Genomic DNA, 24,519 nt, shown 5'->3' with positions numbered 1-24,519 from the left:
CAGCTTCATGGAGCTTTTCATCATGTTTTTGGTTTGAAGATTTGCAGTTTTACAATTTTGGTTCATGTTTTCTCTTCTCACGAGTGATGTTCACAGATGTAGTAGGAAGCTATTGCCACCACCAATCTTTTGATAAAACATTCTAAGAAGTTTTGTAATCGTAACCTAACGACCTATTGATAAATCTTTCGTTCCCTAAACTGTTGATTGCTGTTGAAATGGAAGTTTTGTTAAAAAAAGTCACTGTTTCACTGTTTCGTAGAAAAAAAAGCAAGAATACCTTTCAGATGCTAACTGTTGTATTTGGATACATTGCAACCTTCACCATATTCAATGTAAGAATATACAGTATGTTCACTATTACCTTTAACATACCAAACTCATTGCATCAAAATCCAGAAATCAACAAATGACAACCTCAACTTAACCCAAATAAACTTTTTATACAAATAGTCAACAGTTGTTGCTATGCATTCCACTTCCTGAAGGCTTAGGAGACGTTATGTTTCCAATTCAAAGGAGGCTTGGAAACAGCATTTAGATTTCAATGTAGGGAGATGCAAATTCACGGAGAATATAAATGAACACAAATACAATATTAACACCAAAGACAGTTGAGGTTTATGTTTGGTTGATGTACTTGATGGATGTGGACAGAAATGTAAATTGTTATACTGTATGTATTGTGATTCTAAAGTAATGTGAAGTTAAATTTGCACATCTTTAATTAACCCTTGTTTGCATTACATCACAACCATGAATGATTTCTTTCCCTCTTGGTCTGGTTGGACGTGCGGGTCGAGCGTACTGGACTTTCAGTCAGGAGACCGCTGATTGTGTCCTTGGAGAAACCACATGTCAATGTTCATTTATTCTAATAAACCTTGGGGGGAATTAAATTAGGTAACACAATTTAGATTTTTAGCCAGAATATGACAAAGTAAAGAAGAAGGCTACTTTTCTTTTTTGCATGTTTTACTGGGGGAGAAATGAATGTCATCCGTTTTTTTTTCAGTCTGTGAGACACAGCCTGATGCCCTGTTAGCCAATCTCAACATACCACGCTATGGAGAAAATACAAATTGGACATTTGCACGCTCCTCCACAGACAGCACTTACCTCCTCAGATACGATTCTTTTGTCTTTTTCCTTACGGATTCAGCTTGATCGAAGACCCTCAATTATTCTCCTGCATTCCACGATTCGCGACCTGATTGAATTCTTCACTAAAGCGACGCCGTCAAAGCCTATTAGCCCGCTCGATATTTCCACTATATTGGCTTTTTCCTTCCCGTCTGGATATGGGAATAATCTCCTTGTTGTTGTTTTCAGTCAGCGGGCTGTGTTTGGTTGACAGAAGTGGCGGCGCGGCCTTCCCCAGCAGGGGGGTCGACTGTCACAGCGTTTCGACGCAGGTGGAGTCGCATTACAGAGCAGCACAAAGAGCTGTTAGCAATCATCAATTATGTCGCATCTCTCCACAACACCAGAGGCCCTCTTCGCTCTCCTGGGAACACTCAGAACCAAGGGCTTGTTCGTTTGGTGCTTTTTCCCCCCTAATGGCTTTTACCTGCAACACGTAGTTGTCTCTCTCTCTGACTGTGGAGTGTGTTGGAGTGTGTGTGTGTGTCTGTGTTTGTCTGCGTGGGAGGGGGGTAAGTTAAGCTAAATGTGGTCCGAAGATTAAAGTTCATGTAATTTGCTCGTTCTCTTTCTGCGTTTGCAGCGTATTCATCGGGTGGGGGCGAGCTGAGGGGGGATGCAAAGCTTTGAAAACCTAATATCAATCCAAATGAAAAAAAAGCGTGCACATGCCGGCCTTTTGTTTGCAGAATTCTATTGATATTCAACATGATGCAGCTGGATCTTTTGAATAAAAGATTGCTATGTGACATGAATTGGCCTCAACAGCATGTAATATTTAGATGATGACGTTGGCCTTCTTGACCTACAGCGTTTGTGATCTCCACAAAGCGTTTTAAGCCAGCGTGGGTCATTTTTTTGGTTGGGATTTGATTTGAAATAAACATGCTTAGGGACGATTGCGGCACACCAGTCAAACATCCAACAAACAGGGAAGAGTTGGTGGTGTTTTGCCCCACAGCAAAAGTTAGACGCACAATTTAAGCAACCGGCTTGTTAGAAAAGTCAAAGACATACAGAGGAAAGCTGAAAGAACTTTGCTATTGTTAATATTATTTTTATAAAGCAGCACTTTGGTGCAGCTTGTTTCCGTGGAGATGGGTGAGAGCTCAGAGTTGCCCACCTGCCTCTCTGTGAGGTATTCTGAGGTTATTCCTGCAGAGGATGTGTCCTAGACGTCTCCCTTTTAGAAGTTTTCCAGTAGCATACACTTGGGAGGAGACCTGAGGGAGCGGCCGCGGAACATGCCGGAGGGATTACATGTCCCATCTGGCCTATAAACACCTTGAGCCCCCCCAGGAGGAGCTGGAGGACTTGGGTTGTGAGAAGGAGGTTTTGGACTTCTTTTCTTTCTTCTGCTGCCACCGCAATGCATCCCCCTGGATAGGCACCCAAGATATATATTTACATCACTTTGAGTAACACGTACAAACATGTGACTAAAATGGCAACAATGCCATTTGTGAGGATTTATTTTTTAATAAAATGGGGCTGCGGCAACTCAGAAGTCATGAAAGCACCGGTTTGAAATCAGAGCATCCTTCAGGCCCCAAAGAGCTTCAGTGAGCGTTATCTTCGACGCAGAGTGTGGCCGCTGGGCTTTGCACCTGCACCTTCATCACACCTCCAGGAGGAAGGAGCAGCGGCGCCCTGCGCTGGTAGAAATGCTGTCTCAAGTCAAACAGGCTCTTTGAGGGATAATACAGAGCGAAGGGGGAGTTATTTCATACACACATGAGTGCCCCCGTGCACTTACTCTTTCAGTCACTTCCTCTTTTTTTTTCTTTTTTTTTTTACGGCCGTCAGCCCTCTCTCCGTACTCGACCGTCTCTCCACTACAAACACATTTATACTTTATCTCTGTCCTCTTTACTCACTCTCACTGTCACCTGCATGCAATCCCCCCCCCCTGCTCTCATCTGTGTCTGTCTTAAAGCGCCTCCAATCAGAGCGGCGCCGTCGGCACACCGAGAGCCCGTTTTGAGAGAGAGAGAGAGAGAGAGAGAGAGAGAGAGAGAGAGAGAGAGAGAGAGAGAGAGAGAGAGAGAGAGAGAGAGAGAGAGAGAGAGAGAGAGAGAGAGAGAGAGAGAGAGAGAGGAAGAAGAAGAAGACGAGACAGATCAGAGGGAGACGCGGGAGACACGAGGGGAGGCGGAGGACATCTGGTGCCCGGTTGCTAATTAATTCACGGATGATGGATGAGAGATGTTAGGGGGGGGGGGGGAAAAGACAATAAATGGGTTTTGCTGAAGTACATTTCTCCACTGTTGGAGACATTCGAGCACTTTAGAACATCGGTAAGTGATCGAGGTGAAGTTGTGGGTTGGATATTTTCAAATAAGTTCAACATTTTGGGAACTCTGTGAGATGTGTTGTATTGGCAAATTGCATTTATCAAGAGCCATTACATTTATTTGCTTGTTAGGCGTCTTTGACTCCCAAGACAAGAGAGTGGATCTTCATATCTAAATGTCAGCAAGGAGGCCGAGGCCCGTTTAATTATTCATTATATTATCAATTGCCGCAGCTGGTTTCCTGTTTATAACATTTCAATTGGGACTTTGACGTTTTTCAAAAGCTGTAAAAGTGTCGCTTTCCGCCATGACCTTTTTTCTTCTTCATTTGAATGCATGGCCTCGCTGCATCCCTCCACGCGCTGAAATAATCTTCCACTTTCAGTGCAAGAAACTGTAAGGAACGAGCCACCGAGCCGCTGCCCCCCCCACCCCGGCGTCCCGCTGTCTCGCCTCAGCGGACGGTAATGAAAAAAATACGCCCTGCATTGTAATCACCGGTGACCCTCGTGAAAAGGGGCTTGATTGGCTCCTCTCCGGCCCCCCACGGGGGGGGTGGTGGGGGGGGGGGGGGCGTCCTCTGAGCGAGGTCCTGACCGCGGGCCCGCCAGTCCGGCACACCTGACGAGAATATTCATGTGTTTGAAGGCCGGGAGGCTGCCATTGATCCGTCTGAAGCGTGTGTGGGGGGGGGATGAAGAGTGCAACTTATTTTCACTGTAAATCTGCCACGAGGTGTGAACTACCGCTTCTTCTTCGTCTTCTTTAGTGTAAGTGTATTTTGACGGGGATGACATTCGGCATCCTGATTTCCGATGACAACGCCGCTGAAGTGATCCGTGCACACGGAGACGCGTGGTTGTGCGCGCCGCCCCTTTGTGACAGCATGTCGATCCACTCGCCCCCCCCCTCCCCCCTCTCCCCCCACTTGATGCGTCTTCCATTGTTCTGTTACGCCGGTGCGGTGACATCACACCACTTGCGCGGTGTAAAGGTTAATTGTTTAAAGGGAAACACTCGGAGCTCATTTCATTCGCTTTGTTTGCATTGTGTTCATTGGATAATTTGAGTGTGCTATTCCTGTGTGCTAATAGGATGTCATTTGTGCTGAAATATCAGCGTGTGTGTGTGTGTTTGCTGAAAATAGTGAGCGATAATATTCCAGAGATAAGCGTGGAACTTCGGTTATGAAATGTCTTTAATAATCATTGCAGCGTGTCCTTGACCCCTGAGACACTGTGAACAACAACCTAACAGTATATAGAAGATGAGTTTTGTATCAGAAGATTAGAACAAATGCAAGAAAACCAGTTTAAAGAGTTAATTTGATATGTTTTACAAATAAAGGGAATGTATTATGCTGAGTGAAAGGACATTGTAAATATAAATACAATATGAAAAGACTAACTAAGACTAGGACTATAACTTGACTAAGTCATGTCTGGTATAAAATATTTAGCATCAAGACTCCTCTTAAGTCATTATTCACAATCAGATACGTCGTCGACGTTGACGCTCATAAAGCGTCGAAGGTGATAAAGCGTTCTGTGAGGCTGGCATGAGGCAAGTTAAGAGTCCGACCCTAAAAGAAGACCCCTGAGCAAAAGTGTTTTAGTTCAGATTGTGTCCTTGTTGTTAATATCGCAAATAAGTCTTACCATCTTTCCGCCTACGCTCACTGCGACTGTATTTGAAATTTTGGAAAATCTCTGGTGCTCAGAGCGTGTGACGCTCAGGGTCCTCCCCCCCCCTCCCCCCCCACGGTGGAAAAGAAGAACCAGCAGCCATGTGTTGATTAGTGCGAAGAAAACACACAATACCTGATTTCTTTTCTTTCTTGTAACGAGCAACAAGGTTAGTGCCTGGTTCACTAAAGCTGAAGCATTCAGCGAACTAATGAGCCCTATTTTTGTTCTTTGGCGTTACTGGGGCCCAAAAGCTGTGTGTCGGACTTTATTTGTGGGATGGTCCAGATCTCAGGAGAGCAGAGTGATTCACACAGCATTTTGAATGATTACTTTTAATGGCCACTTTCTCGTGTGATCGTGTCAAATTGTGTATGAGATGCATTAAAAGCTGGTCTGATCTCACTAATCAAATACTATGCTCGACGCTTCTGGAGCAAATCCGTGTATACGAGGCAGTGGCTGCTGTTCGGATGACATTCGAGAGGATGAGCGTTTTAAAAAAAAAGAAGAAAAAAAAGGGGGAGACAAGAAATGGAGCTGGCTCGGCAGACGGATGAGTGGTGTTGGGTCCGTTGAAAAGGGGAATGAAGCTGTGTGCTTCAATGTGGTGGCTTTCTGCGAGCCTCCATTTACAGGGCTTCACTAATCCAAACATGCAAATCAGTGTCTTAAAAATTGTCCTTTGTGCGTAATCCGAACACAATGGGGCCAGAAGAAAAGGACCGGTTGCCAATGTGGTATCAGTAACATTCTGTAGCACAAAGCTAAAGACGCTTTAACAGATTAGAAATCATCTTTCAAGTGTGCGATGTTGATATTGACTCAAAAACATGACATTTGTCAAACTCTGTCAAACCAATACTAATTTAAAACACACTTAGTCAATATAGAGCAAATAGTCATATTTTTATTTTCACAAGGATTTTCCCCCCATTAGCATAGTAATAAGTCCCTCATTTGCAGGGATGCGAAATGGTGGTTAATAAGCTCAAGAATTCGGCAAGGACATTTGCGTTGATTTTCTACTTGAACTGTTGTCGGTGATGCTGATTACTTCCCCACAGCGGTGCGATCGGATTCCTGGGGAAAGCGTTTTAATATTCAACCGTAACCACAAAACTCAAGCCACGAGGTTTTCACTCGCCTAGAAGCAACCGTAAACCTCGCCTGTGGCGTTCAGACGCCTCATTCGCTCCTGATCTGGATATATGTACACGGGTCCAGTTTTTTTTTCAAGGGTCTTGTTAGGGTGAATATGTGTGGGCTAAAAAACCACCACCACTTCCAAATTGGTGTGAAACTTCCCTTGTTTTCCCATATTTCATCCTCTCTGTCATCGCCCAACGTATTTAATACCAACAAACGACACTTTGCCCATTTTTCTGAGGGCATTGTGGAAAGTGTGTGTGTGTGTGTGTGTGTGTTTCCGTACACGTGTCGGAGAGGGGGCCAACGCCACAGCGGTACGAACAGACCTATTGCAATATGTTGGGGAGAACACCTTGCAGGGAGCGCAGCAGACAACAGTTCATTGTGGCGTGATCACCATATGCTCGTGACACCGCGGGTTCAAACCTGGTTCGCATCCAGCTGGTTGATTCACGTCCCGTCGCGCTCCATCCTCACTGCACCGTGCGCCGTGTACAGCGCGCGGCCTTATTAGTCAGAGGCGTCTTCCAAAGAGAGGGGTTCCAAGAGAGGGAGAGAACACGAGTTTACGAATCTTAACTTATGCATAGGTGTGTGTGTGTTTGTGTGTGAGGTTTGTTTGTTAACTGCCAGCGATCCGCAGATAGAAAGCCTGCGGAAATGTGCGGCTGCTAAAAGATTAACAGCGTGTCAGTGTCACACGATTCAATTTTTCTGCATTATGAATGTAAGGATGAGTTTAAAAATACACAAGATTGTGAATTATTCAGCCACTCCCCTCACACTGAGAGGCTTTTTTTTCGACTTGATGCGCTGCCAAAGTGAGTAATGTGGCAAATGCGCACGGAGACCGTCAGTGACGGTGGATATTGAGGGTGAAATGTTGAATGTAAATTGCCATTTATTTGTTAAGAGTAGAGGCATAGTTAGGGAGTGGGGGGGGGGGGGGAGTACAACACCCCTGGAGTGTGTAAATAGGCAATTAATTTCTCTCCATGTAGTCAAACTCACTCTCTCTCTCAAACCCCTTCTCAAAATGGAGAATGTCCTCTTGGAATGTTCCAAGTCTCCTATATAGAAAAATGAATGAAAATGCCATTGTACATTCATCTGTTTTGAGCATTAGATGCACTTCCACACCGAGGAACGTCTCCTCCGTTCCTCCGAATCATACATATATGCATGACCCAAAGATATCTAATCTCAATTCATTATGGGAGGCTGTCCAAAAATTCCCATTTCCAAATGACATACTGAGCCTTTAGGTGGCCCGCGCCTGGCGGACGGAGCCGTGCGCGTCTACTCCCACCCAGTGGAAACGCGCTAAACTACTCGGCGGGATGAGTCATTCTTGCAGCCCGACTGCCTTCCCTTGGCCCTTCTGCAGAGGGACCCGGGTTGGTTTCATAAATTAGTCTCTTTTAACACGCACAGCTGATGGAAGGCAATTTCAAAGGTCTGTGAAGACTGGGGGGGGGTTGAAAGGACCGCGTAGACAGGGTGCGGAGAGCGTGGAGTGGAAGGAGGGCGACAGAAGGGAGCGGAGCCGCCATTTGGGGTTTTCTAAAGCAAGAACAAGAAGACTGTGTGAGCTTACAGAGCCAAAAGCAGAGAGAGAGAGAGAGAAAAAAAAAGGTCATTTTTAACTTGGATAAACAACAATCTTCCACGAATGGAAACATTGTACCAAAAGAAGTTGTTTTTTTAAGTATCTCACAAAAGGACTGGTTTCGCAAAGTCTATAATTAGACCAAAGTCAGTGCACTTTTTTTTTTTTTTAAATAACCTGGCACTGAACTTGGTTGTCAAGGGCAGCGGGCTATTACAGGCTGTGAAAGATTTGAACAACTCTCATTTCCTCAGTCTAACCTTGACTCGGGTTTTTCCAAGGTCGACAGAGGAATTACAGTTAGACTTCAGACATTTAAAATACAATATATTATAATTACTACAGGAAGCCTACATGGAGCCAATATAAAAAATAAAAAAATCAAATAAAATCCAGTGTCTTGTCTGCCCTGCAAAGAGGCATCAAATATAGCCGGAGGGAAAAGAACGAAAGTGGTGTGGAAATTGTTACCTTGAGGATGGTCCTGAAAGAAAATGTCGCAGGTGTTTATCCAATCTCTGATTTCCTCTCTTCCACCACACACGGCAAAAATGACCTCCAAATGACTGTAGACTCTAGTCAATTTCCAAACCTAGAAATCCGCAAAGTTAAGTAACACCGCGGTCCCGGCCACCGTGAAAGGTATTAAGGTAGCACTCTATTCATCCCGGGATAAACAGCTCCCCCTGCACTTCTCAAGTTAAGCTTCTTACTTTTATGCTTTTTTTGTTGAGAATTTTTTTTTTTCGTGCCCTTCATTTAATAACAGAAGAATTTAAATGCACCTAACCCTTTTGCCAAAGAGCCTTCCTTTTTACACAACCACAACCTGAGATTTGATTATTCTGTTGCAGGATTACCATGTGACAGGTAATTGAAGTAAAACCTCAATACATTGCAGAAATAATCGTGTTATTAGATAAATAAATATAATGAATAAGAAGTAACAGCTTTTACATTGATCTTCATCAGCCGGGATTTATTTCCCACAATAACAAAATATATAATCAAATTACGCAAAGTAAAAATAAACACCGCACAAATAATAAATAGCGATCAATTAAAATGTCCCAGCTGTCATCTCACTCTCCTCCCTTGTGTGTCTCTCTCAGGAAATGACATCACTACGCCGCTTATAGCCAAGCAGCCGCAGGTCATCGAGTGGCTTCATCCATCCCCATCCGTCTCGGACGGATTCCACATCATAAACTTTTGTCAAAAAAGGCAGAGGTAAAACCCATCGAGAAGGAGCGGTGACATTGACAAAGTGAGAGCGTGGCCAAAGTGCGATGTAACAGCACGCCGCCACTTATGAAAACACCTGCTCCACACTGTCAGCAACTTAACCTCCTATCACCCAAATCCCCCAGCGGAGGATTATGTGTGACAGATGTAGGACAGGTGGGGGTCGGGGGGGGGGGGGGGGGGGGGGCGGTGGCGGTAGGGGTGACACGGTGAGGTGGAGGATGACACAAAGCGACTTCCCAAGCAAAAGTTTGTTTTTGAGAGGAATAGGGGGAAAAAAGAGGAAGGAAGGAAGGGGGTGAAAGGCAATTACAAAAGGTACAGGGAGGAGAAGGTGTGCAATACAACGACGTGCCGGAGCCATTTCATGCAACATCCATTCAGTGTCCGAAGCTTTTCTGGGGCCATGTAAGTCCAGACATACCTTTTGCGAGCACATTTTTTTAAGGCGAAACACCAAGATCTCTCTGCTGAATATGCAATGAGAACCATGAATGGGGACGTTACATTTGGAGCAAATCTTTCCAGCAGATATCAGTGCTGGAAAGATTGGAAATGTGGACCTGCGAAGTGAACAAGGTAAAAAAAAAAAAGTTCAAGGAATCACAGAAATCATTTGAATTAGAGATTGAAAGATAAACTGTTGTGTCGGGGGGAAAGAAACGATGATACGTTTTGAGCATATCCAGAAATAGCATTTCCTATATTAGCTTTCACCTGTAAAATGTTTAGAGAACATGGTAGTTGATGTTTTACGTGACAGCATTGTCCCTGACTGTTTTGCTATCTGAGAGGATCCGTCGAGGGATAACCACATTCAATGTTTGTAACACATATTTTGCGGCAATCCATTGTCAAAACCTTTCAGCGGAGGTCAAAGTGGTGCAGATGTTCGTCACGCCCCGCAGTTCATTTCTCCTCTGCGCGCTGGTGTGGGTTTTTGCACCGTTTATGTGGAGGATGACGAATGACGCTTTTTCACCGTTGAATAGCCGCTAATGGAGCTGGCAGACCTGTTGGACATAAAAGGCACTTTAAGGAGGGGCGGGAAAGACACAAATGACATTGTAGAGACGCTGAATTAACTCATCCTTTCCAAAATGACAGTTTATAGACAGTGGGAGGTGTGTAACTCTTACATTACCGCCACATATTGTGTACTCAACAACCTTGTCTTTGCAATGATCATGACCACTGACATTGTGATGCGTCAGTGAAGACATGAATATACGGATGACAGAAGGTTTATAGAAGGTTATAGTGGTAGATTATTTTGTATGGTATGGCTTCAACTGATTGTCATTCCTCCATTTGCCCCACAACGTAAACTCCTGTGGATCTTAGTATCCGTTATGATTATAATGTTTAGGTATAATACAATGGCTACACAGTAAGATATGGGTTTCCTCTGAGGGTTGCAGAATAACGGCGAACCTGTGTTTTGACAGTTGAATATGCAGATGTTAACTACCACCGAAGTCTTATAAAGTGTATTAATAAGGCACATAATTCCATGCATCCGTGTCTCCTGTGGCTGCTGGCAAATTACATTTTCCATTAACAATGAACACAGCTAGAATATGGAGAAGTAATTACAGAATATAAATACATAATGCTATTTGTGAAAAGATATAATAATAATGTTTGATTACATTTTACATTTACAGGATTACAACTTTATACATACCCACAGACTTTATGTCTTATTGGAAAGTAAAGTATGAATATATATAATTTAAGAAATGGGATTAAGAACCCAATAAATGATCAGCGGTGAATTGTTCATTCAAAAGTATTACGGCAGCACTTCAGGTACTTGATAGAGAGTATCATATATCACCCTGCAGAGGCAGGTCATATAGCATCGTGTTACCATTTTTTGATTGACACCGTCTTCTGTCAGCTCTTTTTAAGTACTTTCGGGCTTAACCACTCGACTCTCTCAGTACAAGTTATGACTGTTTTAATCCCATCAACAACAGGGATTGCTGTCAAAGTATCATTGAATTTGACAAATGACAGACGGAGCACAAATGGGATTCAGTTGTGGCCGGGTAAAATGTTGATTCATTACTTCTGAAAACCCCACTGGCTGACTTTCTCAAAGCTTACAAGAGTTTTATGACCAAATTAATCTTCTGTTTTTTCGAACCAACTTTTCCTCAGGCAAAGCAAGACAAGGAGTCTCACAAGGCATTAAGTCAGGTGTTGTTTGTGCTTTTTGAGTTTTAATGGTTAGTCTGGCTGTGTTTTGGGCCGCCGGGATCTGTTCCACTGAGCAGATAGCAAAAGCTGCTGTCTGTTTTACTTCATGACGAGGTCCCACAGATTATTTATTCCCTCATGTTACAGGCTCCTGATCCCTGAGGTCAACCATGCCTGCCTTGATGCCAGATGATTGGTTTAGATAGGGTATGTGTATGTGTATATGTGCATATATATATAGTATATAAATTCATATTTTAATTCGTATGTATTTATATATATAGATATATAGAAATAAATCCGTATTGAGGCTGGTTGATTGCATAGACTGATGGTAGAGGGATGTTTGGATTCGACTAAATGTGCCTCCGCGGCCGCCGTACTTGTGCCTGAAAGTACTCTAGTAGCCGTGCTAACGACAAGCTAGCTCAAACAATGGCTGAATACTCTCACGTAAAATCAACCAAACTGGTTTTGAAAGGTTCTAACAAAGGGTACGTGTCTATTTTAATTACTACCACTTATCGGTAACTTTACTTTTATCTTTTCTTTAATGTACCACTACTATACCGAGGTTATGTAGCCTATGCTACAGCTAGCTGAAGCTAAAACGCAATGTTAGCTTGGTGAAACACGAACGTAATTAAATGACACTTATCGTTAGCTGTATCTGTAAAGGTTGTTTTTAAACGTTTTATTAAACACCTTTAACTAAGTAGCATTAACTTCACGTTAGCTCAACATTAACTGTGGGTCACTAACGCCTGAAATGAGCAACCATTGAACGCTTACTTCAGGTTGACGTGGTGAAGATGCCCGAGTACCAGAAACTACACTTTACGTAAAGTCACTCCGTATCGATGCAGACTGGAGAAAGCAAACTTAAATCTGCATTGCCGAAGAGTAGTCCTGCAGCTCGTGTACTATAAACAGAATGCATTTTTAAAGGCAAAGGTGACTGAATGGCGTGTTTTCCAAATGTGATAACTTCGACCAAACGAATATGCATGCTGAGTGAAGTTAAATGTCATGGAATGCTGGCAAGGAACTCACACATTTAGCTAGCACTATAGAACTATATTGTGTTATGTTTTGTTCACAGGAAAAAGAGGAAGCACAAAGATAACAAGAAAAAAGGAGGAGATGATGAAGAAAAAGCAGATATCATTGGTACTTTATTTTTGAATAGTAGAAACAAACCAAAGACGTGTTCCTCTTTTCTATTTGTCTTTTTTCTACTAAAGTGCAGAAAGTGTACTTTCATTGGATGCCGCACCTTAAGGTCGTTGTGTCTTTTGAGCAAACTGTATTCTCACACCGTGTGACGCGCGTCTTTCTGCTCTCCAGGTGGTTGGTGGGCTATCAGCAACTTTGGAGAAATTTCTGGAAGTGTTTCCATAGAGATGCAGAACAACGCTTACATCCATGCCATGGATAGTGGTCTGTTCACACTCGGTGCACCACACAAAGGCAAGACTTCCTTTCTTATTTCCCCTCTTCTCAATTATAAGGAGTTAATCTTTGTCAATGTTAGAAGGTTGGACAAGTAAATCCAGCTTTTTTAATATCATCACATGATGATGAGAGTGCCTGACAGAGTGATCACAGGCATTTGTTAGTTTTTCTGACTAAATAGACGGAATACAAAAAACTTGGAAATGCATTTAGTCTGAAAAATAGGCTGTGCTTATAAAACTCCTATTGGTTTAGATTTATTATAAAGCTGCTTGGATCTAGAGTCGGGAAGTTAATCCATTATAAATTGCCCTCTTAGGTAACTATTTAAGAATAAATTTACATTTCAATTACGCTTTTTTTTCATAATTACATTTGATCATCATGCAAACATCTCAATATACACTTTGCTCAATACTCATTTTCAAACAATAAAGCTTGAATGCATTATTTATTTATGAATGAATGGATGGATCCGTATCACCTAGCCTTACCCAGGAGTGTTTGTTGATGGAGCGCAGAAGAAGAAAGTGGGACTTTACCTGAGGAATGGCAAAGCAGGATTATAATGGAAAAAAAACGTGGAGTGTAAGCTGTTATGCAATTTATTTTGTCTGCAGTTTAGATGGAGATTCTACATCTGTTTGCTTAGACCACAGTTGCGCCATCTCAATTTTCAGGTTACATTTACTGCAGCCTCCAGGTGCTGTGGGGAGGACGGGGGTCTTGCCTTCAGACCACAAAGCAGCCGCCTAAGTATTTAAGTAGTAAATCCAGACACCAGCCTCGGTAAGGCTGAACCAGGGTTGAGTTCAGGGTAAGGGCTTAGCTAACTCTGAGCTTTCCCTCACTTCTGCCTCCGTGCTCCTCTTAGGAAATGTCTCTCTTTGAAAAAGTCTGCTCGGAAAAAGAGACACCGCCAACACTGAAGTCAGCCCACGTTTTTGTGAGAGCCAGTGAAAGTGGCTGGTAGATTGAAAGATCCTTAATCCCTGAGTGGTCCCTCATCCCCTGCATGCACATAAGCTCATTTTCTAGGAGATGAAAGGGGACGCGAGCTGGCGCTATAGAAAGAGACGTTTCCCCCCTCTCCACTTTATTTTCTTGCGGAAGCGCCGCTGTCTGGATGATACAGCGTTTTAGAGGACCGCGAAATGAGTGTTCACATTCACCCTCGGGTCAGAGGAAACGCGCCGGCGTTCTCCTCGCCGACTTCGAGGGTCACCATCTGACATATTGCAGAAACAATCAGCCTTTTTGAAGGAGGCAGCTTGTGTCTCATTTTTGCCTCGGTTTTATAAATGCGTTCCATCGTTAATGTCTCGTTTGATTCGTTGTAAAGATGAAGAAGAGACCAGAGGACGAGGAGGCCACTTAATGAAATCATGGAGAACCCAGGAGACCTCCAGTTAAGAAAGAGATTTTAATGCAACACAGCCGTTGCCTTTTCCATCTTATTTTAAATGTCTCAGTGGTGGTAAATGGATCTGCGAGCCGCAGGGTTTGCAATATTAATTACAAGGAACGCATTGCGTAAACATGATGCGGTAGAGTAGAAAATTGCCGTAAGAAAATAACTTTTTATGATATTTTAATGATACATTTTATTTTTTTTAGACGGTAATTGATTAAACACTTAATTGTTCTTTTTTTGGGCCAAAACCCTCTTCTGGCTAAACTGAGGGATCAGGGCCTAAAGTGTAGCTCCAGGTAACATCATTGCAGAATATGTTACATTGGCTGTTGACCTGCTATATATATATATATATATATATATATATATATATATATATAAAAACACATGTACATCTCTTTAGGTGTAGAGAAGGCCTGTTATTAACAAATCCTGTATTTGGATCCATTTAAATAATTGAATACCACTCAAAAGATCTGTTAAATTGTAAATGTTTTGTATGTGTTTCAGCCGATGAAGGACCTGACCCCCCGGAACAGTTCACTGCCGTCAAGCTCTCAGACACAAGGTGAGCAAACAAAGAGAAACTACTGATTGAATTTGCCAACCGAGGTAATCCTTTGACAACAAGGATTTCTTTTCTCCTGCACTCATTTATTTTTTTATATTGTCTAAATGAACGAGAGTAATTGGATCTCTTCCCGTGTGGAGGTGTGGCCTATTCTTTAGATTATCTCTAAACTAACATCACCGAACATCTCCTTTTAGTAAGACCGGACACTCTGTTGTTCTGCATTCACGAGGCACTGAAAGGGTCCATTTTCAGCCTTCTGTCACTGTAGAATTTCACCCCCTTGTTGCAGGATAGCCTTGAAGTCCGGATATGGAAAGTACCTGGGGATCACCTCCGATGGTTTGGTAGTAGGCCGCTCCGATGCCATCGGCTCCAGGGAACAATGGGAAACTGTCTTTGAGAACGTGAGTGTGTCTTCTGAAGCGCCACAACATGTCTCTGGGAATTATAATAAAATAAATGATAATATAACATAGTACTACTGTAAACCATTTATTGATGAGTAACTTGATTACTTGAACAGAATTATTCAACAGAAATAATCACCAATGATTCACTAAAAGTCATTTTTAGGCAAAAAAACATTTAGCTGGTTCCGGCTCCTTTTTGTGACCGTATATGGCTTTTTGTTGGTCTTTGGTCTTATATCAAAACAGACAAATAATTCCATTTTTGGTTGAATAAATTAAGAAAACACATTTTATATGTTAACTTTAGAAATCATTAGCAAATGCTAAAATAAACATTACAATAAGAAATGTATGTCACTATTCATGCACCTATGAACACCATTTTGTATTTGAAATAAAACCACATTCTTTCCTGTGGTGACACATCATGTAAAAAGGGACATGTTTGTTCCCTCCGCCTTTCACGTCTCGCCTCATGGCTGATTAGAGTTAAGCACACAAGATTGAGCACTTAGCTGTAAGTAACTGTAAAAAAAAAAACACCAAATCACCATGCAGAATGCGTCCTCCTTATCGCTGTGGCGCACTGCTCGCCTCGACGCTTTGTCGAACCCGTAAACAACCTGCCCGGCGCAACCTTGAGACTCTTTCACGTCCAATATGAGCCAACCTTTCATGTCTGTTGCAACCACAGCAGCAGCAGCAGCAGCAGCAGCAGCAGCGCTCCGGATCCATCTAATCAACTGCCCCCTCCTCTGTGTTTCTCCTCCTGTTCTGTCTCAGGGCAAAATGGCCCTCATGGCAGCGAATAGTTGTTTCATCTCCTACAGTGAAAGCGGGGACATCGTGGCCAAGAACAAGACGGCAGGGGATGGCGAGATGGTGAAGGTGATGTATAAATTGTGTTCTCGCACAAGGTTGCATGTTAATCCTTGACGGTTGAGACGGGAGCGGGGGGGGGGGGGGGTAAAGTGTGTGTGACCTCACCTCAGAGGGTTCAATGGTCAATTCTTTCTCTCTCTCTGCAGATCAGATCGAGTGTGGAACAAGAGGTCAAGCATAAAGATGACGTCGCAGAAGAAGACCGGGGCAACGTGAAGTCCTGCGAGGTCAATTATGTGTACGTAACTTCCTGTTCCGTCTGCGCAGGAGCATTCCGATCAATAACGAATGGAGGCTTCTCTCTGCATTCAACTTTCCATTTTACCGTCTACCGTTTTCTGCAAGGTTCAGTTGCCCCTTTTTGTGCTTCGTTTAAAATGAAATTCAAGTCAGTCAGTCAGAAGTCGGGGGGTTGATTGACTGGATAGAAAGCCACAAACCACTCTGAGGGGGGGGCCAGGCAGTTCAAACAGTTGAACTAAGATAACTTGATTGCCGCATAAAAATACCAGCCGATCATTCTCATAAAAGCATACAAACACTGTGTTCAATACATCCCGGTAAAAACAATGTAAACAATCAAACACGCAAACTATAATAATAAAACTGAAATGAATAAACAAAGCCAGAATTAAATTGTGATCAGTTGACTATTGGATGGATAAATGGACTGAAGTGCCTCAGAAAAAAATAATCTAAACCAGCCATTTTGACAGTTTTGTGTAAAACCTAAAAATACACAAAATACTTTTAGTTAATAGCTTGAAAAAGAGTGACACAGAATAATTTTATTAGCTTAAACTCTTATCTCTTGCTGTAGTTGGAAGTGACTCCCGGAAGTATCCTCTATTAAAGTGGTATTTGTCTCTAAGCTGTTGACATTTTTGTATCAATAACTATTCTTGTATTTCCCAGCAGCCTGAAGTTGTGTAGTTTAGCTTTCAGCACTTTATTTTGATTGAGGGGAATTTTCGAGTGATTTCCTTCCCATTATCTTCACATTTTTGACAGCAAAATCAGCGCATGTGAGATGAGGCGTTTGAGCGACTGTCTCCTCAGTCTTTTTTTAAGAGACTCAATTGATGGTCCGCCGTTCCGTGGAGTCGGAAGGCAGCACCACCCCCCCCCCCCCCCCCCCCGCGAGCATCCGCTCACGCTGCGAGTGTTTTATATACGGCGCTCGTCCGCAGCTTATTAAGTTCGGGGTAATATGTCTGAAAGCGTTTTTTTCCTTGCTTTTGGCTGGCGTCGCGGCTCTGTTATTTGTTTGAGATGAATGCTGGGGAAATGGAGCCATCACGTTGACGTGTTGATAATGGCTGCCCTTGAGCCTGTGTCTTGATGTAGTGTTTAGCGTCTAAAATGCCTCTCAGGATGGAGTGCAGCTCGGGCGCCATAAAACACGGGCAGAGCAAAGAGAGACGACACGTCAGGGAAGTTTCTGACCAGATGCGCTGGTAGCTGCTTGATCGATATTACCTACGTTAGAATTTACTATATATTTGTTATATATGTCATTATTTTAAGGACCACTAACAAATGTTACCGTGTGGACAGTCAGTGGTCTTATTTAGCCACTTGTTAAAAAAAGCTTAGATATTCACAAGTGGGCTATTTATCTTTGAGGCATTTAACCAAAAAAGCATTTTTATGGTTTTTGGTCCCATTGTTGCTTTAGATTCGGATAGATAAGAACTGATGTCACACGGTCATTAATAAATTCGACTTCGCTGATTATTTCACCGCATTAGTACATGTTGGCTTGCGACTGTACTGCTTTATTTAATACTTGGTCTCATTCACTGGAATTCTTCCCTTGAGATTTAGCCTCTTTAGAACCTCGGTTCTCCACCAAAGAGGATAGATTTGTGAAAATGTGGACCGGATGGTGTGTCATTTGCCTTTTCACTTCTTTTTCGTTAAAAAAAAGGCTGATCAACTCTTCTTTGTGAATCACAGGAAGAAGTTTCAGAGTTTTCAGGACCGTCGGCTGCGGGTGAATGAGGGAGACTCCACCTCGCTGAAGAGAGCCAGGACGGACGGGAAGTTTCATGAAACTTTGCTGGACAGGTTTGGAAATAAGCTCATTAGATAATTATATTTCAAAACACCTATTTATTTTGCCTAATCTCTCACCCTAAATTGTTCCTTCATAAATAATTTAAAGCCAAATAATAAAAGTAAAGTATCTGCCTTCTGCTGGCATCATAACACCTAACAGAGATGTGAGAATTCCCAATTAAATGAAAACCCAATGATCCGTTATTCATCAGAAAAGTAACATTTATTTCTAATAAAGAAAACCCCATTGTTCATAATGGTTTTTGAATTCAACGTCATTTGATTTTGGGTGTAGGCGTTAAATTAATAAAAACAGAATATGGTTTGACAGACTTTGTTGCATGTTAAATGTCGTTTGTTTTTCTTGCAGGAGAAGCAAAATGAAAGCAGACCGGTACTGCAAGTGAAGAATCAACCTTTTAGGCAACGGCGATATCTTTGTAAATGTCTTTTATTTTAAAGATTTGGCCATTTGATCTGACATTGCTTTTGTTTTTAATGTTTTTAATAAAATGACATGGTCAAATCTGTTTTATGGTGTTGGTGTATTTTAAATAATATTACGGTAATTGGGACATCTATACATTTCAGAAGTCTTTCTAGCCTATTCTGTGTAAATAATTACCCAGACATTTAATTTGCTCTATGATACACAAATCCTTCAGTAAAAAAATATTGATACAACACTAATATATACAAAGTATAAGTAGAATTACGACAACTTAAAGTTCAATCTGCCCTTGTGCTTGATTAATCATATTAGACGTTGATACTGTATCATACAGAGTGTCTTGTGGTTCTCAACATGGTGGTCAGGCTTCCTGCGAAGGATCACATGACATATCTGAGGCGTTGTGGTATGACTAAGTGTACTAAAGGTGAAATAACAAAGGCATGCAGAAAACAACTCCCAGAAATGCAGAATATTTGGGCATAAAATCAGGTTTTCTTCATCAAACAAACTGAAAAAGTGGATGTTATTTTGTTACAATGCGGCTCAAACGCCGCAGCATTAACGGGAAATCGAATGAGTTTTAAAATAATGGACGCAATTTATTTTAAGGATATCACTAAACAAAACAAACATGGAGAATCAGATATCAGTAATCAGTTAGTTGGTATGTGTGGAAATGTGTGCAACAAATTAAACCGCAGCCAAGGAACCAAAGAACCAGTGTGGAAGACGTTCAAATCAGACAGTAGAAATAATTACTCATTTGTAAATCATATCTTTTGACATTGTCATGATGACATTTGGCAGCAAAGTGCTGTCCCTTTCACATTTCCCCTCCTTTCAAGCGCTCACCCACATAGCAGGTGTTTTCTGTTAAGTCCCTGAGGGTTTAGTGTCTAGGGTCTAGGGGGGGGGGACATTGGCCTAAAGCTGGAAACACCATGGTCAGGTGAGGCTCCTCAGCTGATCTTCATCATCCTGAAGGACACTGACCTCCAGTGGAAGGGAGGGGTTGTAACAATCTGATGAAATAAACCAGTCAGGTGGTCTACAGAATAATGATATATATGACTAATTGTGCCGTATCATTAAAAAGTGTAGACCTTCAAATGGAGGACATTGTGTTTTTTACTCTCACCAACTTATGCAATAGAACATCTGATGTGACTGACGCACAGCAATAAAAAAGTTCCTCTTTTTAAAGTTGAAGAATTTACTGAATGTCAGCTTTGGGCTTGTACATTTTATTACAAACATTTTTTTATTATTGCATTTATTAATCTACTGATCGTCAACAGCTTTTTGAAGTTCAATAACAAACTACAAATGCTGTCAAGTCCATTCCATTTTTAATACAATAAACCTCTGTATAAAAGTAAATAAGATTATTTGAATACTGTTGTATTTAGGTCTAAATGTGTATAATCCCCTCACATGTAAGGGCTCCCTATAACGTTTCAGAATATCTGTATGTGCCTCTACATATGTACACCAACTGTAGATAATACAACTATGGAAGGGGCCTCAACTAGAAAGATGTTTCTTGTAAATGCTTATAAGTCCAACATTCTGGGAGTGACTTATTTGAAAGTGTTACAAGACTTTGCATTTAATTTGTTCTTTAATAGGACTATGGGAATAAAAGGTCAATGTTTCCCTCTGAAATATAGTGTAGTAAAAAGAAGCATTCGTGGAAATAAGCAGACTCCCACACAATTGAACTTAATTTGCACGTTGTTTATGTCAGTGTACACGTGATCCTACTTTTATAGGTCTTATAGTTGACTTTTCTCTCCGTTTACATCACAGTTTGTCACGTTGTTTATTTTCACTTCCGCATGGAAACTACCACCAGCGGTATTTTCGGAGGGGTGTTTTGTATCACTTCCTTATATATTTCATCCGAGGTTCCCGCTTTTAAAGCAAATAAAACAAATAGAATTTTGAAACATTTTATTTATTTTACAGCTAATGTCAATTATATAATCCCCTTTGTTTGTTTCGCTATTTTTACAAAGACATCTTGTGTCGCGGAGGAACTTCCGGTTCCCCCCCCCCCCCCCCGCGGTATATGAAGCGGCTCGGTGCCGTGCCGTCAACAACGACAACAGCCGCTCGGACCGACAACAGTTTGACCGAGAGAGAGACAGAGAGCCTCCGAAAATGGGTCTCTGTGATTTAATAGTCGTGGCGGCCTTATGTTCCGTCACGTGGACGCAGTTCATCCCTCCGGTAAGTCACGTTTTCTGCTTCGCCGCTGCGCGCGTTTAACGTGTCGAGGCGCGCGAGAGCCGCGTTGCGCTGTTTTGTTTTGGGTTTTTTTTTTTTTTACTCCCGAGACGCAAACCGGTCCTTCGCTTTTTGTTCACAGTACACAGAAGAATGCCGGACCGAGATGTATCCTCCAGCGGGCCCCACGTAAGTACCAGACGTGTGTGTTCGTTTTCCGCCTTGAACTTGTTTTTGTATTTAGGTCTTTGGTAGGTTTTGTAACTCTACTGCTTTCACTTCTCTTTTTTTTTTTTTTTTTACCGCTAAAGTAAAGGTGCGCACAGTGAGGATCTCCTGTGAAACCATTTGTAATATAATGTGGACTGTGATGACCAATTGATCACTTAATCCATTTATGTTTATGGCAACTTTTCACATGTGTTGCCTTTTTCTAATTTTTCTAATATTTTTAAACATTATTTTTCGAAAGTTCTGCAAAACAAGCATTTTTAGTTATCAACATGGTTCATAAATTGTTTTGTCTTAAATGAGGTGGTAGGAGTATTAAATTGACTCAACCAGTAGACCAGATGCAGAGGTCTAGGATATAAAATTGGTACTTGTGTTGCACATTTCTCCCTTATAATGGTATTCGTAGTATTAATTGGCTTCAAGGCAACAGAAAAAACCTTTCAAACTGGTTGCTTGGAACTTTACATTTTTTGAGCTGTTGAGTTCTAAGAATTTGCTTAAACTGGGATTTAATTGGTAAAATTGTCCAGCGTGGCCTTCAGCTGTTGCATTGTGGTAAAACTCCAGCCATTCAATCTGAAGGTGATTCAAAGCGCTGCGTTTTAACAATCGGCGACGTTTGAAACGGGGCTTCTGCCATTTGCCCAAGTTCTCCAGGACTTGTGACTGACGTCCCTTCTGCTCAGGTTCCGAGGAGCGGTCAGCTGGTACACGGTGGACCTCGACTCCCCGCCCAGCGACAGGTGGACGGCGATAATCGCCGAGAAAAAAACCGACGTGAGTCCTGAACAAGCCCTCGTAACCGGTCAAACAGAAATATTACTGTTTTATTAAACTTGTAATTCTTTCTTTTCAAAGCTGCTCGCCGTGATCCAGGCCATCAGAGACTTTGCCAACGCTTTCGTTCCAAGTGGAAGGCTGGTTGAGCTCGTTGACATTTCACTGGTGATTCATTCACTTTTCCCTCTGAACCATGTAGTAACCACCAGATAGTTTTGGATTATCAATGGTTGGTTGCTCTACTTGTTTGTTTTTTTTAATGTCCTGCAGCCGTTGATGGTGGAAACGCTTCCAAAGCCGTTCGGGGAGGAAATCAAAGCAATTTCAGCCGTTTCAGGAATTCCTCTTGGTGAGAAAACGCTCCCCTTTTTGGCTAACAGTTTTATCTTCAAAAAATGTGTTCTTGACCTCAACCCTAATTTAAACTGTCCGCTGTCATTGTTATGATTCAGGTGAAGTCGTCCTGTACAACATCTTCTATGAGGTGTTCACTGTGTGCACGTCCGTAGTTGCAGAGGACCATGAGGGTCAGTCAGTCAGTCAGGAGCCACACGATTCACTGTAAAATAATGCTACGGCTATTCTGAACCGCGTTGTTCTCTTGCAGGTAATCTATTCCATGCTAGAAATCTGGATTTTGGAATATTTATGGGGTAAGAAATCTCACCTGAATAACTTTATTTTTGAGTGATTCAGCGCAACGTCTGAATTCTGACTTTTTCTTCTTCTCAGCTGGGATGTAAAAAACAAATCCTGGATCATTAGCGAGAAGCTGAAGCCTCTGGTGATCAACCTCGACTTCAAGAGAAATAACCAGACTCTGTTCAAGTCCACCAACTTCGTTGGATACGTGGGCCTGCTGACTGGCGTCAAGCCGGTGAGTCGCCGTGATTCAAGCTAACGTTAAAATCCACATCAGCCGTGGACTTGTCTGTGAATGCGGATGTAAACCTTTTCCCCCCCCCTTTTTTTTATTTCCTAGAACCTGTTCACGCTGACTATGAATGAGCGTTTCAGCCTCGACGGCGGATACATTGGTGAGTGAATTAGTTTAGCTCGCAGCTGTTTAAGAGGAAGTTTGCTTTTTTTGTTTTTTTGAGGCTACTTTTCGTCTACCTCTGTTCACATGCAGGAATCCTGGAGTGGATCGTGGGGAGGCGGGATGGGATGTGGATGGGCTTCCTCATGCGCTCGGTTCTGGAAAACGCAAACAGGTACTCGTTCCTTTGCGAGAAAGTTCTTAATTTGTGTTATAGCGCAGACACACACACAGGATTTGTGTGTCTGATGGCATTAAAATGGTGTAAGATGTTGCGGAGATGGATGCTATCCTCTGCCATACAGATTTTTTTAAATGGCTTAACTTTTTGGAATGTTACAGAAGGAATTCGTTTAATTTCAGACAATGCAAATGGAATTAAACTCCACTGGGCAACATTTAATTTGAGAAAAATGTTAATGGGAGGTTATTTAAAGGCTGGTTTATTTTAGATTGTGAAGTTCAAGCATTCAAACTGCTTCTCTGTCAAGAGACGCCGTACCAACCGCAAGTCTTATCCCCTTCTCACCAGCTACAAGGAGGCCCAAACTATCCTGGCTCAGACCAAGCTGCTGGCTCCAGCCTACTTCATCCTTGGAGGAAACCAGACGGGCCAGGGCTGCATCATCACCAGGTCCAGACTGCTCAGTATCGATGTCTTGGAGTAAGTGCTTGTGCTTGTACAGGATTTTAGATTAGCGAAAACACACAATGACCCTGTTGTTGGCCTGGCTCCCTGTGGGGCACGTCGGCTCTTTTGTGCTGACGTCGCAGTGACTCAGCAGTACTTGGCGACTGCTTTGGTTTCAGATCACATGATTAAACTATTTTGACCTGTATTTTAGGCTTGACTTGGCCTTGGGTCGATGGTACGTCCTGGAGACAAACTACGATCACTGGAATGATCCTTTGTTCCTGGATGACCGCAGAACTACTGCCACCAAGTGCATGAACCAGACCACACAGAAGGTGAGTACTGCTAATGATGCCTTCAGATCCTTTCACTCTTAACATGAAGGGAATGTTTTTTTGTTTTTTTTAAGTGGTGAAAATGTACCATGCATATTTTGTAATTGTATTTTAATTTTTTCTTTTTAAAGAACATTGCACCAAAGACTTTGTATGATGTCCTTTCAACCAAACCAGTGCTAAACAAGGTGAGTCTTGTCTGCTTGTATTTTATAATTTAAAAGATTTGTGACAATCACTTTTTATTTTTCCCCACAGTTGACGGTTTACACAACACTGATGCAAGTGTCAGGGGGAAAACTGGAGTCGTTTATCCGCGACTGCCCGAACCCCTGCATGCCCTGGTAATGCCTCGACTCCTGATCATGGGACCGAAGTGAGGTCATTGCAGTTAACTGTTGGGTTCAGGTGATTTGGTAGCTGTCCAAAGTTTGTCTTGACATTTTCAGATGTAATATTTTGCTCAATGACTAATTCCTATGTTCTCACATGAGTGACTTGAACTGTAAATAAAACCTTGTTTATTCTACTGGAATGTTTGCGTGGCGCAATATGTTCAAAGGGACTTTTGAGATGAGACTTTAAATTGCATCAGTAAAGTATTCCCAGACAATGTTATGCCTTCATGTGTTTAGCGTTATTTCATCTAGGTGGCATGTTAAAAGTTAAGCACTTTCAGGTTCCC

General features: G+C 42.2%; 2 protein-coding genes across 2 annotated transcripts; both read left to right on the top strand.

Moving 5' to 3' along the window:
- The first annotated feature begins 11,676 nt into the window (after nucleotides 1-11,676).
- frg1 (FSHD region gene 1) lies at nucleotides 11,677-18,659 on the top strand. Its single transcript, XM_037473053.2, has 9 exons — nucleotides 11,677-11,827; nucleotides 12,436-12,503; nucleotides 12,681-12,803; nucleotides 14,713-14,770; nucleotides 15,066-15,180; nucleotides 15,970-16,074; nucleotides 16,215-16,306; nucleotides 18,028-18,138; nucleotides 18,500-18,659. Exons 1-9 carry the CDS (start codon nucleotides 11,769-11,771, stop codon nucleotides 18,534-18,536), a joined length of 768 nt encoding a protein of 255 aa, XP_037328950.2. The 5' UTR covers nucleotides 11,677-11,768; the 3' UTR covers nucleotides 18,537-18,659.
- A 2,002-nt stretch (nucleotides 18,660-20,661) lies between these two features.
- asah1b (N-acylsphingosine amidohydrolase (acid ceramidase) 1b) lies at nucleotides 20,662-24,363 on the top strand. Its single transcript, XM_037473158.2, has 14 exons — nucleotides 20,662-20,815; nucleotides 20,955-21,001; nucleotides 21,733-21,823; nucleotides 21,905-21,991; nucleotides 22,097-22,175; nucleotides 22,279-22,353; nucleotides 22,434-22,479; nucleotides 22,559-22,703; nucleotides 22,809-22,863; nucleotides 22,959-23,040; nucleotides 23,398-23,529; nucleotides 23,711-23,834; nucleotides 23,966-24,022; nucleotides 24,093-24,363. The coding sequence occupies exons 1-14, from the start codon at nucleotides 20,747-20,749 to the stop codon at nucleotides 24,180-24,182; spliced, it is 1,179 nt and encodes a 392-aa protein (XP_037329055.2). The 5' UTR covers nucleotides 20,662-20,746; the 3' UTR covers nucleotides 24,183-24,363.
- Nucleotides 24,364-24,519: the final 156 nt, after the last annotated feature.

This window comes from Pungitius pungitius, chromosome 9, assembly GCF_949316345.1.
Source record: "Pungitius pungitius chromosome 9, fPunPun2.1, whole genome shotgun sequence".
NCBI lineage: Eukaryota > Metazoa > Chordata > Actinopteri > Perciformes > Gasterosteidae > Pungitius > Pungitius pungitius.
Note: the sequence above shows the minus strand (reverse complement) of the source record. Positions and strands in the feature narration are given on the sequence as shown.

Excerpts from the sequence above, each read along its gene's own strand:
- asah1b (XM_037473158.2), top strand. The coding sequence starts at position 20,747 with ATGGGTCTCTGTGATTTAATAGTCGTGGCGGCCTTATGTTCCGTCACG. Across the intron at positions 21,992-22,096 it reads AGCTCGTTGACATTTCACTG|CCGTTGATGGTGGAAACGCT; the intron begins GTGATTCATTCA and ends AATGTCCTGCAG. Across the intron at positions 24,023-24,092 it reads CCAAACCAGTGCTAAACAAG|TTGACGGTTTACACAACACT; the intron begins GTGAGTCTTGTC and ends TTTTCCCCACAG.
- frg1 (XM_037473053.2), top strand. The coding sequence starts at position 11,769 with ATGGCTGAATACTCTCACGTAAAATCAACCAAACTGGTTTTGAAAGGT. Across the intron at positions 15,181-15,969 it reads GGGAAACTGTCTTTGAGAAC|GGCAAAATGGCCCTCATGGC; the intron begins GTGAGTGTGTCT and ends GTTCTGTCTCAG. Across the intron at positions 16,307-18,027 it reads TCCTGCGAGGTCAATTATGT|GAAGAAGTTTCAGAGTTTTC; the intron begins GTACGTAACTTC and ends TGTGAATCACAG.